The 17,694-nt window shown below is 49.2% G+C and overlaps 1 protein-coding gene across 2 annotated transcripts in view; it reads right to left on the bottom strand.

The window, feature by feature from the left end:
• Window positions 1–1,635: 1,635 nt before the first annotated feature.
• Window positions 1,636–17,694, bottom strand: part of TLE5 (TLE family member 5, transcriptional modulator) — a 99,458-nt gene continuing 83,399 nt past the window's right edge. For both annotated transcript variants that reach the window (XM_063147015.1, XM_063147013.1), the window contains exons 12-20: window positions 12,452–12,587; window positions 11,114–11,274; window positions 10,142–10,218; window positions 8,809–9,058; window positions 7,517–7,764; window positions 5,358–5,505; window positions 4,915–5,065; window positions 3,541–3,617; window positions 1,636–2,427 (exon numbers count right to left, since the gene is read on the bottom strand). In XM_063147015.1, the coding sequence (XP_063003085.1) occupies window positions 2,320–2,427; window positions 3,541–3,617; window positions 4,915–5,065; window positions 5,358–5,505; window positions 7,517–7,764; window positions 8,809–9,058; window positions 10,142–10,218; window positions 11,114–11,274; window positions 12,452–12,587 (1,356 nt within the window). In that variant the 3' untranslated portion in view covers window positions 1,636–2,319. The remainder of the gene's footprint in view (window positions 2,428–3,540; window positions 3,618–4,914; window positions 5,066–5,357; window positions 5,506–7,516; window positions 7,765–8,808; window positions 9,059–10,141; window positions 10,219–11,113; window positions 11,275–12,451; window positions 12,588–17,694) is intronic.

Below are 17,694 nucleotides of genomic sequence, written 5' to 3' on the forward strand. Positions count from 1 at the left end.
TCGTAAGCACAAGAACCCTGAACCAAAACCATGAGAATTTATCCAAAATGTCTTTTCCTTTTAATTCCTTTCCTATCAGATTGAATGAGAATGGTCGAAATTTTCATGGGAGAAATGGCACTCAAAAAAGGTAAGCAAGGTGTGGGTGGAGTATAAAATGAGGCACATTGTGGAGAAAAATGTTTCTCTCCCTCTCATAATATGAAAACCCAAATGGGGTCAGCAAACGAAGCTGAATTGTTTAAGGAAGGACTCCTTCGCACCATGCAGGGTTAAAACTATGGAATTTACTACTACACAATGTAGTGATGGCCCACCAATTTGGAGGCCTTAAAGGGTGGGGCGAGGGGTTGAATTCCTGGAGAAGGCCATCCCGGAAGACCCCTGGTTAAGGCTTTTGGTTAAGCAGCAGAGTTTCAGGGGCCAGCCGGACCATCTGCAGCAGGGTGAGCAGCTCTAACCTGGGTTTAAAGTGTTGTGTGCGACAGCGTAGCTTGCGGTGGGTGCTAACCACAGTTTCGCAAACCACAGAGCCTGAAGTGTCGTCTGAACAGGCCCCTTGACTCCTAGCCACAATACCACCCATATTGGGGGGGTCATGCTTCTGTTTACTAGTTCCTTGGGAACGAGCAGGAGGCGGCTATTCTACGCCTCCCCGGCCGGCCAATGTGGGCTTCCCACAGGCCACTGTGTGAACCCTTGGTCTGATTCAGCAGGGCTGCTCTTCTGGCGGTTAAGGACATCGTGGTCCGTGGGCGTGTTTGTGTCTGACTTGCAACGTGGACAACAGATGCTTTTCAGAAGAGTTCACGTGCCGTCTCCTCTCTCTCCTCTGTGCAGTCGCATCCATGTCATCCCACCCACCACCCACCACCCACCAAAAACGGGGAGGAAGGGATGTACATCGTTCGTAAAGAGCAGTTCAATTGAAAAGTCACGTAAAGGCATGCAAGCATTTGAGGTCATCCGAACGCTTCAGCAGGCTCAACCAAACAAGGAATAAAAGGAAGCTTTGGCTGGACAAGATTTGATTTTATTATTTTTTTCTTCCACCATTCCACTAGAAAGAAGTAATAAAATATAGAATTATAACCAAAACATTAAAAAAAAAAAAAACACCAGTAAGGAAGAAATAAGGAGCAGCCACCAGCTGAAAACCTTTTTCAGCAAGTACATGAGCTTGAAAGCCAAACACCAGCCCGAATAGAAATGTCTTTACCTGCCTGCAGAAAGACACCCAGGACGGTGCTAGACTGGCCTCGCGGCAAGGGGTTCCAGAATCTGGGGGCAGCCACCAAGAAGACCCTCTCATGCTCTCCCCAAGCCTGCCTCTGATGGTGGCAGGACGGAGAGGAGGGTCTTCTCCCTCTATTTACTTCACCTTGTCCAGCAAATCCTTTCCCGGTCCACTTTTTGTTTGTCAAGCCGTACTGAACGCAAATGCTTGCTTGCCTCTTTGTGACTTTTTATAGTTGCTCCTCCTAAAATGGAGGGTAATAAGGCCATCCAGATGTCCCTAACCCCCAGCTCCCATCATCCCTGATCTTTGAACTTGCAGGTTGGGCTGACGGGGTTCGATGTCCCAGGACATGTGGGAGGCTGCAGGATTACCCACCCGTGGCTTTATTTCCCTCCCACCCACTCCCAATGGACCAACACAGCGACTTGCAATTTTTAAATACATTTAATAACTCTGGTGGATTTGAACACTGGTTTCTTTTGTTTGCACCGTAAAAAAAACTGGGTTGGGGGACGACGACAAGATGTTTTGTATCAGTTGATCTCTGCTTGTCAATCACAGTGTGTGTGTGTTGGGGGTGGAGGGGGGGCGGCAGTGTTCCCTCCTGTTCCAGGGGAGGCTTAATTTTATTTTATTTTTTGATGTCCTAGGCCAGTTATTCAATTAGTGGGACCCGAGGAGAAGGTGCAGAAATTACCTCCCCCTCTTCTGTGGTCCTTGCCTGGTTTAAATAAATTATGCCCTGTACGTGCCCCTTGATTCCGAGGGGATATCTTCCTGAGAATCTCAGCGTTTAAAGTTTCTAGTCCTCAAGGGGCTATGAAGACCAGCTTGGAAGTGCATGGGCTGTCTTTACTGGAATCTCCAAATCTAGCTGCAGAATTCGCGTTCCCAAAGAATGGCAGAGTTCAGCTCACACTGGGGGAGGGGGGCACGTGCCCATTGCTTCATGGCCACCCCAGCGTCCTTGTCAGTGCGGCGGTGGAGGGAGGGGGGCTTCCAACCAGTTTCCCGAGTGGGGGTGGGCCTCCGAAGGTTAAAAAAAAAGGGGGCAGGAGGAGGGGCGCGACCTCCCCCCCTCAATACACCAGTTCATAAACCGTCGCTTTTTTGTCCCCCGATCCTGTCACGATGAATTTGTCATTGGTAGAGATGTCGCAGCTCAGCACAGAGGAGGATTCTTTGGACTGCAAAAGAAAATGGGAAAACCAGGGTGGGGAGAAGGGTTCTCCGGAGCTTCCTGGGAGACGTGGCATCCCCAGGGGATGGCATCTCCTCCTGGGGCAAGCAAGCAGGATCTTCTCCCGGATCGTTCCCTCTCCAGCGGGAGGAGCTGTCCTTCTTCCCAGACTGGCTCTGCCTAGTGGGCAGAGCAGTTGGGTCTGGTGGGGTCTCCTACAGGGCCAACCATAACACTCTAGAATCCAATTGTTTCCTTGCCGGTTCATTCTTTCTCTTGCTCTCTCTCTCTCTCAGTGGCCCTCAGCGTTAGGATGGGGAGCGCTGGATGCGGAGCGACCGTTTCTGTCTGGCGGGGGAATGCCTGCCTTCCGGGGGGGCTGCCTTCACGGCACAGCATTCCCCCAAAGCCCCGCAGTTCCACTTACCTGCTCCCAGGGAGGGAGTGCGGGGTTTCCAGCCATCATCCAGGTACGCTTCCTGGCTTTTGGCAACCACTCGTCGGTCGCCTTTGGCCAGGACTGCTCCTGGAGGTCAGACGGCAGAAGAGCCGGGGTGACCTCGCTCCCACCACGCCGGGTAAACCCCTGACTTTTTGGTGTGCAGCTTCACAAAAAGGCCCCACGGTGGCTGCGTCATACAACCACTGCAGCACGGCTTTGTGGCAACCGTGGGGCTTTGAGCGTGCCTAGACAGAGGCTGAGTTTCACTTCCAAGTCACCCACGAGCCACCACGCATGCAGTCCGTCCCAACTCCCTCCCCAACCAGAGGGCTTTCAGGGGTCTTGTCCGCCCTCTCCCAAGCGCAGAGCAGAGATGGAGAGCTCCGATTCCGAGGGATGGGGGGGTCCACAGGCCCAAGTCAAGGACACCGGAGCACTGCTGCACCCCCCACCCCAGGCCTGCAACTCCCTGGACAGGAAGCTCTGTTGCAGTTTTTAGACTGGGTGAAATGGCTCTTAGCCCAGGAAGGAAGAGCTGAGCTGAGCGAGGGTGGGAGGGAGACTACACAGTCATTTTCCCCAAGAAAAAAACACACGGTTAAGTGGAAGTAGTAGCGGCTGTCAGCCCCGCACCCCCACTCCCACCCACCCCAATCCACAGCTCCCTGCCTCCCGTACCTGGAAGATGCTCGCCCCGTAGGGCGTCCGCCACGCATTGAGCAGATTATCTTTGCCAGTGCTGATAAACCATTTTCCTGGAGGCAGACAGGGAGAAAAAAAGCCCAGAGGATTGATTTGATCTGCATCGATTTTTATCTGCAGGACGGCGAAGGATGCAATGAGCAGGGGAGGGGAAGAGACGGTTGGCTTTGTCACCTTCTGGCTCACACAGGGCTCTTCCTCCCTCCCTCCTGCCAAGAGCTCTCCTTTTAAAACAGACATGCAGCAAAACCGGTCCCAGAGCCCCACTGCTTGTTCCCCATATCCAGGATCCAGAGGGTAGTCTGCTTCTGGGCTTGGAAGCTCCATTCTGCTGTCCTGGTTAACAGCTCGTCCTCTGTCACAGGGCTGGGGAGCATGAGACTACAACTCCTAGCAGCCCCAGGTAGCATAGTTAACGGTGATGGGAGCTCCTCACCCCTGCTCTATAAGAAGAGCAGAACTATTGTTTTTAAATGGATACTGTTCTTTTTATACTGTTGTTTATATGTTTTTGATGGTTTAAAATTTTGTATATTTTTAATGTTTACTGTTTTTAACTTTTGTAAACCGCTCAGAGAGCTTCGGCTATGGGGCGGTAAATAAATGCAATAAATAAATAAATAAATAAATAGCTCTGCAGGATCAGACCAAGGGCCCAGCGACAAAATGCCAACCACAAAAGTCCTCCGGAAAGCCTACACAGACTACCACTCCCCATGTCCCCAGCCAGCATGGCTCAGAATGATGGGAGTTACAGTCCAAGACAGTCTGAATATATCATCTCCCTTTCAAAGCCATCTGGGCTTGTGACAGGGAGTGCCACAGGCCCTTTGCGAAGAATGGCTTCCTTCTGTGGGATTCAAACCACGCAACTGAAATGCCTTCCAGGCTGAAGCATAATGTGAGGCTTGTGGCCCGAATCTGGGTGCGCAAAGTGGCCACACACCCTTCCCCGGTCTCCGGGCTTTTAACACATCGGTGGTTTCCTGGCTTTTGCGCAGGTCTCTCTCCCATTCTAAAAGGTTGAAACGCCTCTCGTAAGGCTTAATTTCTGGCAGCGAGAGCTTTACGCAAACGTGAGGGGCGTTTTTGTTACTTTGCCTCCCCCACCCCCACAAGGGTTCTTCCAAAATTGAATCCAGCCCTTGGACGGACAGAAGTTTGACGCCCCTGTATTGAAAGGTGGAAGGGAAATTCCCCCTTTACCCCCAAATGCTCATAATTGTATAAAAAGACCCCTTGCCCCACAGCTGCCGCTCTTTTCACACGTTCTGTTGAAACTATCCTGGGAGCTGACGCCAGCCTGAAGCGAAAGCCAGAACCTACGCAGGCAGGGGCTCACACACCTACCACAGGAGGCAAATTTGAGGGAAAGGACGCAGCTCTCGTGAAGGTGGAGCTGGTACTTCTCCGACTTCGTCACGTGCAGGATCTCCACGTTGCTGCTCTCCATCCCAACTGCCAGCCATTCACCAGTGGGGCAGTAACCGAGCGAGAAAATCTGGGAGTTGTGGTGGGTGGAAAGACATCCAGAATCAAGTAGGAGCCTTCTTTAGGACCCCTGTTGTACATTACCAAGTACCCCACAATTTGGAATAACGGCCACCCAAGAAAACATGGGTGGAAGCAGGGCCATTCCACCAGTACTTGTGTTTTTCCTCTTCCCTCCCCCTCCCCTCTTCCTTTCGTGTCATGCCTTTTTACATGGTACGCCTGCAAACAGGGACTGCCTTGTTTTTACAGCAGCTCTTCCAAGAGCCTTTTTGGCTGAGGAGCGGGATAAAAATGATGACCTGAGAGCTGAAGTCGTGCTGTTGAAGCTGCCGGCCTTCCCGCAGGTCCCAGCACCGCACGGTGTTGTCTAGCCCCCCCGTCCAGAGCTTGGTGCCATAATTGGAGATATCAATGCAGCTGGCGCCATCTGTGTGGCCTTGGAACTGCCTGGGGAGACAGAACGAAACTGGGTGGCGGAATAACTCCCCTCCCCTCCTGCTGGGAACTCTGATCTCCACGTTTCTTCTATCCTCATCATCTGTTTTCTGCCTTTTTAAAACTGCATTCAAAGGCGGCTTACAGATACGGCGAAACAACACAGGCGATAAAATAATATAATATCCATCCTACATCCACGTCTTTGGGATTAAGCCCCATAGAACTCAATGAGCAGGAATCTGTAGGACTGTGCAGGAAGGAGGAGGAGGGGATCAAAACAGCAACGGTTTAAACAACAGCAGTTAGTAGCAGAAGTATAACCAACACAAATTACAAATCTAAATAAGACTCCCTCCACTGTTTGCCTAAGAGTGAGCAATGAGAGGGCCAGGCAGAGTTCCCTTAGAATCATGGAGTTAGAAGGTACCTTAGAGAGCATCTAGTCCAGCCCCCCGACCCGCTTGTTGCACAATAAGCAATGCAGGACACAACTACTGCACCCTTGACAGCTTTTGCTTAAATACATCCAGCCCATCACCTCCTGATTGCTAAACAGCCCTCGCTCTTAGTGAAATGTTCATTGAATATTTAGTGAAATTCTGTTGCCCTTCAACTGCAACCCATCGGTTCTAGTCCTGTGTTCTGGAGCAACAGAGGACAAACCTGCTCTATCTTTCGCAGGTATTAGAAGACCATTATCTTGAATCACCTTAATCTTCTCCTCTCCTGGGTAGACTCTAGAGTTCAACCTCTCCCACCCAGCTCCTTGCACACCCATCAAGGGCTGAAATGAATATTCACAAACATTCAAAAAATATGCCAACATTTCTGCCTCCCAGATTTTGATTGGGACATTGCCATTTGCCATTTGGATGGGAAATGTGCCCTGCCAGCTTCTCTCGATTATATAACAAGGATCACATATGGAATCTCTTCAGTCTGCAGGACTTCATACCATTTCATGTCACCTATCAAATGCTGCCAGGTGCTTAAGATCAGGCTGTTCTCATATTTACTCAAAAGCTAGCATGAGGGCAATGCTGAGTGGGTCTTTCTCCCAGATAAGCATTAGAGCCCAAATACCCCTGGGGCTGTAATGCAACGGAAGTAAATACCACTGCATGCCAACCATCAACTATAATCAGTTACTATCTACCTTTGCATGTCAACTATAAAATACAAGGAAGTAAATGTCACTGCATGCCAACCATCAACTATAATCAATTACTATCTACCTTTGCATGTCAACTATAACATACTGTAAGGAAGAAAATACCATTGCATGCCAACCATCAAATATAATCAATTACTATCTACCTTTGCATGTCAACTATAAAATACAAGGAAGTAAATACCATTGCATGCCAACCATCAACTATAATCAGTTACTATCTACCTTTGCATGTCAACTATAACATACTGTAAGGAAGTAAATACCATTGCATGCCAACCATCAAATATAATCAATTACTATCTACCTTTGCATGTCAACTATAAAATACAAGGAAGTAAATACCATTGCATGCCAACCATCAACTATAATCAATTACTATCTACCTTTGCATGTCATCTATATGGTACTAAATACTACTATATGCCAACCATCAAATACTTATGGAAATCCACTATAACACAGGACGATGGTTCACAGGGTGAACCAGCAACAGTGAACCCGGAGGAACTCCAGGGTTTCTTAATGAGGTCAGAAAGAACAAGCCTCCACAAAATACAAATCCTGCCATGGGGATGGGGACTTGAATGTGGTTCTCCCTGGTCCTACCTCTGGCACTCTAACCACTACACCAGCCAGCTTAGGAACAGAGGAAGCTGCTTTAGACGAAGTCAGGACACCGGTCCATCTAACACAATATCGTTTGCACTGCGTGGCAACGGCTGTCCAGGCTGTCCAGGCCCTTAAGAAGAGATGCTGGCCATTGAACCTCGGACCTTCTGCATGCAAAGTGCGCCCCTCGCCAAAGGAAGCTTGGGGGTGGCTGGGCTAAACCCCCTGGCATCTCACCTGACCATGGTCTGGTTCTGCAGGTCCCACACCACGATGTTTCCATCGCTGCAGCAGGAGAAGCAGACCTTGGCGTCGGGGCTGATGGCCAGGGCATAGCAGGCGGGGGCCGAAGAGGTCAGCTCCGCCTTGATCCGGGGGGTGGGAGCCGCCAGGTCCCAGATGGAGAGGGTGCTGGCCTCCCCACCGACGATGAGGCTGCGGCCGTCCGGAAGGAGCTTGCAGGACCGGATGTAGTTGTCCCGGTTCTGTAGGGGAGAAAGCCAGGAGCCATACAAAGCACGAACGCACCCATACGCCAAACCTTTAAATCATCAGGAAACATGAGATTTCAGACAGCCCTGCTCATGTACTTTCAAGGGTTCTCTTTACTGCCATGAGGACTTGAAACTTGGCCTCCTTTTCTTTTGTAATGAAGACAGAGGTCATAAAACAGCTGAATTATACACCCAGCATCACTGTTGACTGTGCTCTTTTTTTAAAAAAAAAACTTTCACAGATTTAGTGTCAACACGCAGCCTGCCCTGGGCAGGACACAGAATCATGGGCCCTGGAAGAACTGGAAAGGCACGAATCTATTAGAGCTGCAAGACAGGCACCACTTTAGACTGACTTTGTGTCCTTTAATTTTTTTTTAAGGGATTAACAAAATTCATGGGAAAGAGTAATACAAATGGCTGTTCACTAGGAGCAGAAATGCCCTCTTCAAGAGGCAGTTTCCCCCTGCAAACCTTGGGGTTTCCTAGAAATCTCGGCTTTCCCCACAGTTTCTTGACACCTCCCCTTCTGCTTGGGTGTTGCTGTTTTGCACTCACCCACGAAGATTGCTTATAGACGAATGAGGACGATTATCTCCCTTTGTACCAAAAGATAACACAGAGCGGCTTCCATGGATGATAAGAAATATACAACAAAGCAACATGTACAAAACCATTTTTAAAATACAATAACATCCCAGAGTGCAGGATACGGAATAATGGGCTCAAGTGACAGGAAGCCAGATTCCAGCTGGACATCAGGAAAAACTTCCTGGCTGTTAGAGCAGTACGACAATGGAACCGATTACCTGGGGAGGTTGTGGCCTCTCCCACACTAGAGGCCTTCAAGAGGCAGCTGGACAACCACCTGTCAGGGATGCTTTAGGGTGGATTCCTGCATTGAGCAGGGGGTTGGACTCAATGGCCTTGTAGGCCCCTCCCAACTTTACTGTTTTATGATTCTACAGCAGCCACTCTCAGGGAACTCTAGGAATGCTCTTAGGAAAGCTCGTCTTCCCCCTTCATCGCACCTACCAGGCAATCCAGTTGAGCCACGGGGGTCTTGGCGCCCGGCTGCCCCACGTCCCACACCTTCACACAGCCTTTCCCTCCCGTGTAGACGTGCTGGGTGGAGTTGCTGATGGTGACGGCGCAGACCACCTCGCCATGGGACAGCGTGTGGAGCAGGCGTGCGTGCCGGGGGATGCCGGAGCCAATCAGGGCGTCGGGCGGGAAGGGGACCGGCTGCATTTGCCCGTCGGCACTCACGTGGAAGGAATACGCCCTGTCGGGATTGGAATGATTACCAACTGCGCCTGGATGGGGAATTGCATCTACCAGGGCTGCGGGTGCCCAGATGCACAAAGAAACCTAATGTGGTGACGTTAAGATTTAGAGAGCGCCAGTAACGTGGCACCTTAAGCAGCGTTTCAAAGACAGGTTTCTGCCCTCAAGGCGTGTACAATTGAATGTCAGCAGCGGGGGAGAAACAGACAGGAGAGAGAATCCAAAGCAGGAGGTGACGAACGGGAGACGATGGGGCTGCAGCTGGGGCCCAGGCAAAAATAGCAGCTTTTGAGCATGGATTTGAAGGGTGGCAGGACCCTCCGCCCAGCATCTCAGGTCCTCTGGGAAGAATCTCCTTCAGCCAGCTAAAATTAGGCTGATGGGTGTTACCCAGAGGACCTTCTCTTCTGCTGCTCCCAGACTGCAGAATGGCCTGCCGGAGAAGACTCGTCAGCTTGACAGTCTTTTAGCATTCGAGAAAGCTATCAAGACTGATCTATTCCAGCAGGCCTATCCAGTGGAATTTTAGGATGCTTTTAGGATGTTTTTTTAGGATGTTTTAACAATGTATATTATGTTTTTAATCAGTATTTTATGTATTTTATATTTACTGTTCCCCACCTTGATTAAAATGGAGAGGCGGGTAAGAAATAATAATAATAATAATAATAATAATAATAATAATAATAATAATAATAATAATGAGAGTCAGGAGCGCTGCGCACAAAGTGTTCTGCAAAGGGGCTGCAATGGAGAGCAGTTAAAATTATTTCAAGGAGCTTGGGAAAACTAAGGGTGGTCGAATGGAAAGGCCACAGGCAAGGATGGAGTGGGACATAAGAACAGATGGATTGCAAGGCCCATGTGGCTCGTACTCTCATGTCCTGGAAACCCTGCATGTTGCTGCCATTGTGTCAGTGAATTGATTCACAGAACCCCAAGCCAAGACGGACAAAGCACATGCTGGACTCAGAAAAGGGTGGGGAGTCAGGGTCAGGGCCCGGAGGATGCACCCCATGCCAAGCCCCGGTGAGGCATCCATTCCCCTCGCACCCTTCACACGTGCCTCGGCATTACTTACGGCTTGCTGCCTGGAACAGCAGGCAAAGAGGCGGAGATGGCTGAGCCACGCAAATGCGGGTGAGATTCAAAGGCCACCTGTAGAAAGCAAGGAGGGGGATATGTGGGCAGCCCATGGTCTGACATGGCAGCTTCCTACCTTTATTCAAAACCATGAGGACTGGAATCATAAGGCTTTCTTTAAACCAGTCCTTTACACTTTAAACCAGTGTAAATTGCGCTGAGTTATAGTGGAGTTGCATAATTACACTAGGCTTTATCCTGCCATTCACAAGTAATACCAGACTTTCCTAGTTAGAAAAAAAAGCCCTGCTGAAATGGTTGCAAAGTGCAGGAGAGGCCCTGGAGGGTGAGGATGTCATGTAAAGGACCCATAAACTATCCTATGTGAGGAATTACAAGCTTGTGTAAATGGCTCGTGTAGAAAGGCTCCAAGTGGATTACAACGTCACCAGTTACCCTTTGGGTGCCAACCTGCTCCAGATTTTGCCGTGCAGTTCTCAGCTCAAAAAACATCCCAGAATGGATTTAAAGATAAGACTAAAATTTAGAAATGTAAACTCTGAAATACAATGTGTTTATAAAGGTGTATTTCATGGGGAGGGGGGGGGGAAGCCGGTCAAATATAAGTGTTTAAATACAAATTTTTTAACTTTTAACTGCAGAAATAGGACAGAAGGGATTTATGAATTGACCCGAGAGAAACTGACACGGATAGAAAACAAACTGATCTGTCCAGCCCGATGAGAGAAACATGAAACTCTAGATGTTTTTGACTACAATTCCCATCATGCTCATCGTTAGGGCTAATAGGAGTTGTAGGGCACCTGGTGATGTTATTGGACTCTCAGCTTCCATCGGCCCCAGCCAGTATGGCCAATGGTCAGGGCTAATGGGAGCTGTAGTCCTAAACATATGGAGGGCACTGTATCGCCTAGCCCTAACTGAAAAGCAGCTCAGGGAGTCGACTTACCACAGGGGATCTTCCATACATCACGGCCCCACTGATCTGTGGGGAGAGATGGATGCTGACGTAGGAACTGGGGGCGGCCAGCTCACCGTTGAGGGCGGCGTGGGGCATGACCCCAAAGGAGGAGGCAAAGGATGTGGTCCTGCTCAGAGGGCTCCGCAGGGCTGGCATGGAAAAGGGGCGGGGAGAGGGAGGGAAGAAAAAGAGATGAATATCGTCCCACAAAGCAGAATATCTACCAGAGCTTTGCCAGACAACGCTTCTGGGGGGCTGAGGAATTACACAGAACACAGGAATTATCATCATTTAATTATGGTTTGGTTCCAGATATCATAGGATCCTAGAATAGCAGAGTTGGAAGGGGCCTACAAGGCCATCGAGTCCAACCCCTTGCTCAATGCAGGAATCCACCCTAAAGCATCCCTGACAGATGGTTGTCCAGCTGCCTCTTGAAGGCCTCTAGTGTGGGAGAGACCACAACCTCCCAAGGTAACTGGTTCCACTGTCGTACTGCTCTAACAGTCAGGAAGTTCTATTTTATGTATACCTAGAGTAGATCCATTTAAAAATTATTTGTGGTTCATTTAAGTCCCACTGATTTCAGTGGGATCACTCTAATTACGACTAAAGGTGTAACCCTTTGCATGTTTAGATAGGAAAGAAGTCCTACAACTCCCAGCATTCCCCGGCCAATGCCGAAAGTTGTAGGAGTTGTAGGGCTCAAGTGACAGGAAGCCAGATTCTGGCTGGATAGTAGGAAAAACTTCTTGTTAGAGCAGTACAACAATGGAACCAGTGACCTAGGGAGGTGGTGGGCTCTCCCACACTAGAGGCATCCAAGAGGCAGCTGGACAACCATCTGTCAGGGATGCTTTAGGGTGGATTCCTGCATTGAGCAGGGGGGTTGGACTTGATGGCCTTATAGGCCCCTTCCAACTCTACGATTCTATGATTCTACCACAGCGCTAGGGTTCCCCCCCCCCCACAGCTCAGGTCAGGCAGAGAAGGAATAACTGCTCCGAAGGCAGCGGCTGCTGAGGCAGCATCTAAAAACAAGTGTTAGTTTTATTCCTGTGCAAATGTAGCCTCGCTAAAACATATCACAGCTGGCAAAACGTTGTATCGCAAAAGGCGTACAATGTACAGCGGCTGTCCCCAAACCGATACCCTGCAGATGAGTTCAGCTGTAACTCTGATTGTCCCCAGCAACATGGCCATGATGGGAGTTGAAGTCCCAGTTCATCCAGAGGGCATTTAGTTGGGGAAGGCTTCAGTCCAGAAATCGCTGGGAATGATTTAAAAACGAAAAGAAACCTAGAACAAATAAAACGTGCAACTTACTGATGGTGTCTGTAGTGGAGGACTTAGAAGCAATTTGTTGGATTTGGGAGGCACAACTGGGACCAGGCCCGGGGGTTAAGGATTCATGGGGGGGTGACACGCTGGGCACCTTGCAGGTGGCGGAACTGGCATCATTCTGGAAGGAAAAGGCCACTTTAAGAAGGGAGATTTAGAGGTGGCTGCCAAGTCCAGAGTCAGAGGCCGTATATCAGAATCCCAGAAGCAGCGAGCAAATTATAAGCGTTTGGCTTCCCATTCTGCTGGTGGGCTTCCCATTGGGGCATGTAGTTGGCCACTGTGGATAGGGATGCAGCCAGGGCTGGACTAGTGGCCAAAGCCCAGTGCCCCCCCCACCCCAAAATGACCTCATGAGGCAGGTTACATACACCCCCTTTTTATTATTTTTATTTTAAAACTCTATTATGCTCTTCCACAAGAAAATGGTGCTTATTCCCAAGTGAATGTGGGCAGCTGAATCAAAGTCCTTTTTATTCTAACAGTCATCACAGGACCATGAATTAAGTGAGTTTACAATGCAAAACTGCACATGCTCAGAGAATATAATATATATACAGAGAGAGAGGGAGAGGGGGGAGAGAGAGGCAGGCAGGCAGGCAGGAAAGCAGGCAGGCATTTAGCTCTCAAGTACTGGGACTGTAGATTGATTGATTGATTGATTGATTGATTGATTGATTGATTGATTACATTTTTATACCGCCCAATAGCCGGAGCTCTCCGACCCCCCACCAAAATCTAGGGTCTAGAATTAGCTAGCTGCACTACTGGCTCTGCGAAACAAGAGGTGAGATTAGATGGACCCCCACAAACTGAGCCAAAGGGATGCTCTTCTGTTCTTAAATAACCCTTTTCACAAAAGCTCACCATCACAGTATTATTAGAGATTCATTTGACAATGGCGAAGGCTGGCACATATAAGGAGCAGTAGTTCAAGTCAGTGGAGGCCGGTGGCTTCAATGTCAGTCCAGGAGGCTCCATCCACCTGCCCAGCATTAAAATAACCTGCAAGACTTCTTATAGACACACAACTTTCTGGGGGGGGGGGCGAGAGGAGAGCAGATGTGCAGAAATCAAGATTCACAACCTCTTCCTTAGAGAGAGGGAGGCACTCACTGGCCCTGTTCAGAAGACACCTTAAACCACAGCTTTAACCACAGTGAATAAGGCAAAAAGCCTTAGTCCCCAGGGTTAAAGCCGTGGTTTAAGGTGTCTTCTGAACGGGGCCACTCACAGCTAGGGTGACCATATGAAAAGGAGGACAGGGCTCCTGTATCTTTAATAGTAGGGTGACCCTATGAAAAGGAGGACAGGGCTCCTGTATCTTTAACAGTTGTATTGAAAAGGGAATTTCAGCAGGTGTCATTGTATATATGGAGAACCTGGTGAAATTTCCCCTTCATCACAACAGTTAAAGCTGCAGGTGCCCTGCCGTCTTTTAAATCTGGTCACTCTAGTATAGCACCTGCAGCTTTAACGGTTGTGATGAAGAGGGAATTTCACCAGGTTCTCCTTATATACAAATGACACCTGCTGAGATTCCCTTTTCTATGCAACTGTTAAATACACAGGAGCCCTGTCCTCCTTTTCACAGGGTCGCCCTACTCACAGCAAAGGACCACCCAGGGCCACCTCCCCCCGCCCCACCTCCAGTAGTCCAGTGCACCCGTCTCCGTCCCGCTGCAGGGAGGGAAGTGCCATCTCCTTGCCGCCCAGCCAGGCTGGGTTTCCACGTTGGGGGACTGCGTCCCTCCTAATCCGATTGTCCCCCATGCGTGTACGGGGTGGGCTGGGCTGGGGGGCTGGGATTGCCCTCTCCCAGGCCATCTGGGGCCTGCGGAGGGAGCTGTTCCTTTGAGTGCCAGCCAGGCTGCTGCGGGGTTTGACAGAAGAATCAATACGGCCTCCCCTCTGCACAGCTCCCCTCCCGCCCTGATGTTTCAATCGCAGGCCTCGGCAGCTTCCAGGAGATCAATAGAATTTGCACGGCTCATGGTTCAACGCTGCGTGTGTGTGCGTGTGCGCGCGTGTGTGAGTATGGCTGTTGATACATACACACAAATAAAAGGAAGAGAGGAGAGAGGGCAAGAGAGCCCTGGGGAATGCGTACAGGCAGCCGAACGGAAGAGGAGAAACAAAGCAAGAAGTGCTACCGAAAACCATCACCACGTCAACGACCTGTGCTTGGGATGCGCCTCTCTCTGCCAGCCAGTCGAGCCCAGATGGCATTACAGCCAGCCAGCCCCCCTCCCCCCCTCCGCCCCACAAGCCTGCGCTAATAGCAATTAATTATACATTAAAATCCTCTGAGGAATTCAAAGCCCCGGGTGGGCCACTAATTAACTGGGCCAAGCTAGCCATGCATTTGAGGAGGGGGTGCGGGGAGGGGAGGGGGAGGGGGAGGGGAAGTGACAGAGAAGGGGGGAGAGAGAGTTGCTGTTCAAAGGTAGGCAATAGAGGCTGGTGGCTCCGATGTCAGTGGGGTGGTGAATCTGCTCCGGGTTTTAGTCAGAACAAGGAAAGAGCTCTTTTGGCGTTCTGACTGGTTCCGGCTGAAACCCGGAGCGGATTCCCCACCTCACTCGCATCAGAGCCACCAGCCTCCTCCGGAAGAAGGAGAAGGCAAATAACAGAATGGGACCCAGGCATCCGGGCTAGAAATCCCGCTCCCGCTAGGATGGAAGTTTGAGGCAGAGGCGCTGTGGAATGACACTGTGGCCACAGCTAGACCTACGGTTTATCCTGGGATCATCCAGGGTTCGCCCCTGCCTGAGCACTGGATCCCCTGTGTGTCACTTAGATGAACAGGTTTGACCCCTGGACGATCCAGGGATAAACTTTAGGTCTAGCTATGGCCCATGTCATTCCAAGAAAGGCGAGGTCAGAAGGAACACCTTTGCTGGATATTTATTTATTGCATTTTTATACCGGCCAATAGCAAAAGCTCTCTGGGTGGCTCACAAATTCCCAGCAAATGCTTCTGGGAAAGCATCAGGCCTAAAATGTTGGGATGCAGCCCAGGGGCATGAACAGAGGGCCCGCTCTGCTTGGTCACCAGCCCCTTCTTTGGTTCAAGGCCTCTGGACCCATTTAGTTCTGCTAATTGCATACCGCCTTGAAGGGAAAACCCTTCTGCCACCCACAAGATGGCTTCCCAAAGTTATTATTTGGCATATCAACAAAACAGTAACAAAAACTGTAAAGGTTTGTAAAAGAAAGTTGTTTAAGTGCCGTTCTGCCATTTCTTCTTTCAATTTTTAATCCTCCCCCTTCTCATTTTACGCATGCATTTATATTTTCACCTCATTTTATGACAGAGAATTATGCCTTTGATGCTCTGTTTTGTTCTTTGAACAGATCTGTGGCAGCATAATAATCAAGGAACAAAACTGAGCTTGCAAAAGTGGATACGTACGCACACACACAACAGAACAAGTCAACTTACATACAAAATTAACCATTTAATAAAAACCAGCCGTAAACAAAAACACGCCGTCCGGTAAAATACAAAACTCCAATAAATGGTTCAGCAGCAGTAGCTGAAACCATCTCAAACTCAACGCCCCATAAAAAAAAGAAAAGAAGGCTTTCTTTTTGAGAAAAGGGTCTATTTTAGACTGCTGGTTGTTTTATTATGCTTTTCACGGTTTTAATTTTTGTGAACTGCCCAGAGAGCTTCGGCTATTGGGCGGTATAAAAATGAAATAAATAAATAAATAGAATTCATTCATGAAAGCTGCTTTGTGAGAGCTTCTGCCCAGAAAGGGAGCCAAGAAATGTTTTAAATAAATAAATAAATTTAACCATCTTGGTTAATTGCTCTTGGTGGAGCCCATCTTCCCTAAGAACAGTAAGAAAAGCCGGGCTGCATAGGATCATCTACTCTCGCTTGCTGGTTCCACATGGACCCACAAACAGGGTCCATGTGTGTTCCACATGCCACAAACAGGCCACAAATCTAACAGCACTTGCCAGTGGAGGCTGGTGGCTCCAATGTCAGTGGGGCAGTAAATGCACTAAGAGTTTCAGTCAGAACTCTAAAGGAACTCTCCAAGGGGCGAAACCTCCACCACATCCACCACCCCACTGATAACGGAGCCCCCAGCCCCCACTGGCTTTTCCTCTGAAATCTCCTCTGAGGCAGACTGACTGCTTCTGTAGATGGAGGTTCTATTTTGCTCTTAATATTCCCAAAGTAAGGAGAGACTCCCTGAGTCCAGAATCCTGCTTTCAAGGGTGAGCATCCTGGAGATTTTGAGAAGCCCACAAAAAACAAAAAAAAAGCCACAGAGCCCTCCCCTGCTGTTCGTCCACCAGTGGCTGTTACTCAGGAGTAAACCTGGGGGATTCTATTCAGCCCTCATGGCCAGTAGTCCGTGATAGCCTCGCCCCCTCCATGAATTTGTCAAATCCCCCCCTTTAAAAAGAAAGGAAAAAGGAAAGCTAGCTAAGCCACATCTTGTGTCAGTGAGTTCTTGTGGCTCCTTTAGAGTTCCGAGCAAGGGGTCTTGAATGGAGAATTCTCAACTCCCTCACCGAGCTAGGATAAAGTGGAGAGGAGGAGGAGAACCATGTAGTCCGCTCTGACCTCCTTGGAGGAAAGGTGGGATACAATGTAACAAATAAAATCAATAACAAATGGTTGGAGAGTGAGGCTGTGTTCGGACAACACAATAGTCCATCAACTCAACCGTTGTTTATCTAGGGGGTACGCCCCACACAACACGATAATAATAAACCGTGGTGTGGACTAGTATCACTGTTGAGTTGAGTATTAGTTCATGCTGAGCTGACTCACTTATACCCTGCCCTCTCTCTCCTCTCAGTCCTCCTGCTAGTATCCCATCAGCCACTGCTACCAAAAAACTATCCACTCAGCTGGACTAGAGCGGCAGCCACCCCTTTGACCGCTCTTGCCCTGCAACTCTGTGGCTGACGAAATAACCAACAGTGCCCTCCACACAACACGATAACCAACAGTGGTTCAAATAGCCAACTCTGCACAGTGTTGGTTATCTGTGCTGGTAACTTGGGCCAAATAACCAACCGTTGGTTAAAAAAACTCTCTCCACAACCCATGGAGTGTTAAATAACCAACCATCGACTACTTAAACCACCATAAGTTATTGTGTTGTCCAAACCCAGTCAGAGAGATCCTAAGAGTGTCAGAGGAGGAAAACAAAAAACTCCCTTGTCAATTTATCCCCAGGTGGTTCACAAAAGCTCCC

Source organism: Elgaria multicarinata, chromosome 23 (assembly GCF_023053635.1).
Source record: "Elgaria multicarinata webbii isolate HBS135686 ecotype San Diego chromosome 23, rElgMul1.1.pri, whole genome shotgun sequence".
Classification (NCBI taxonomy): Eukaryota; Metazoa; Chordata; class Lepidosauria; order Squamata; family Anguidae; genus Elgaria; species Elgaria multicarinata.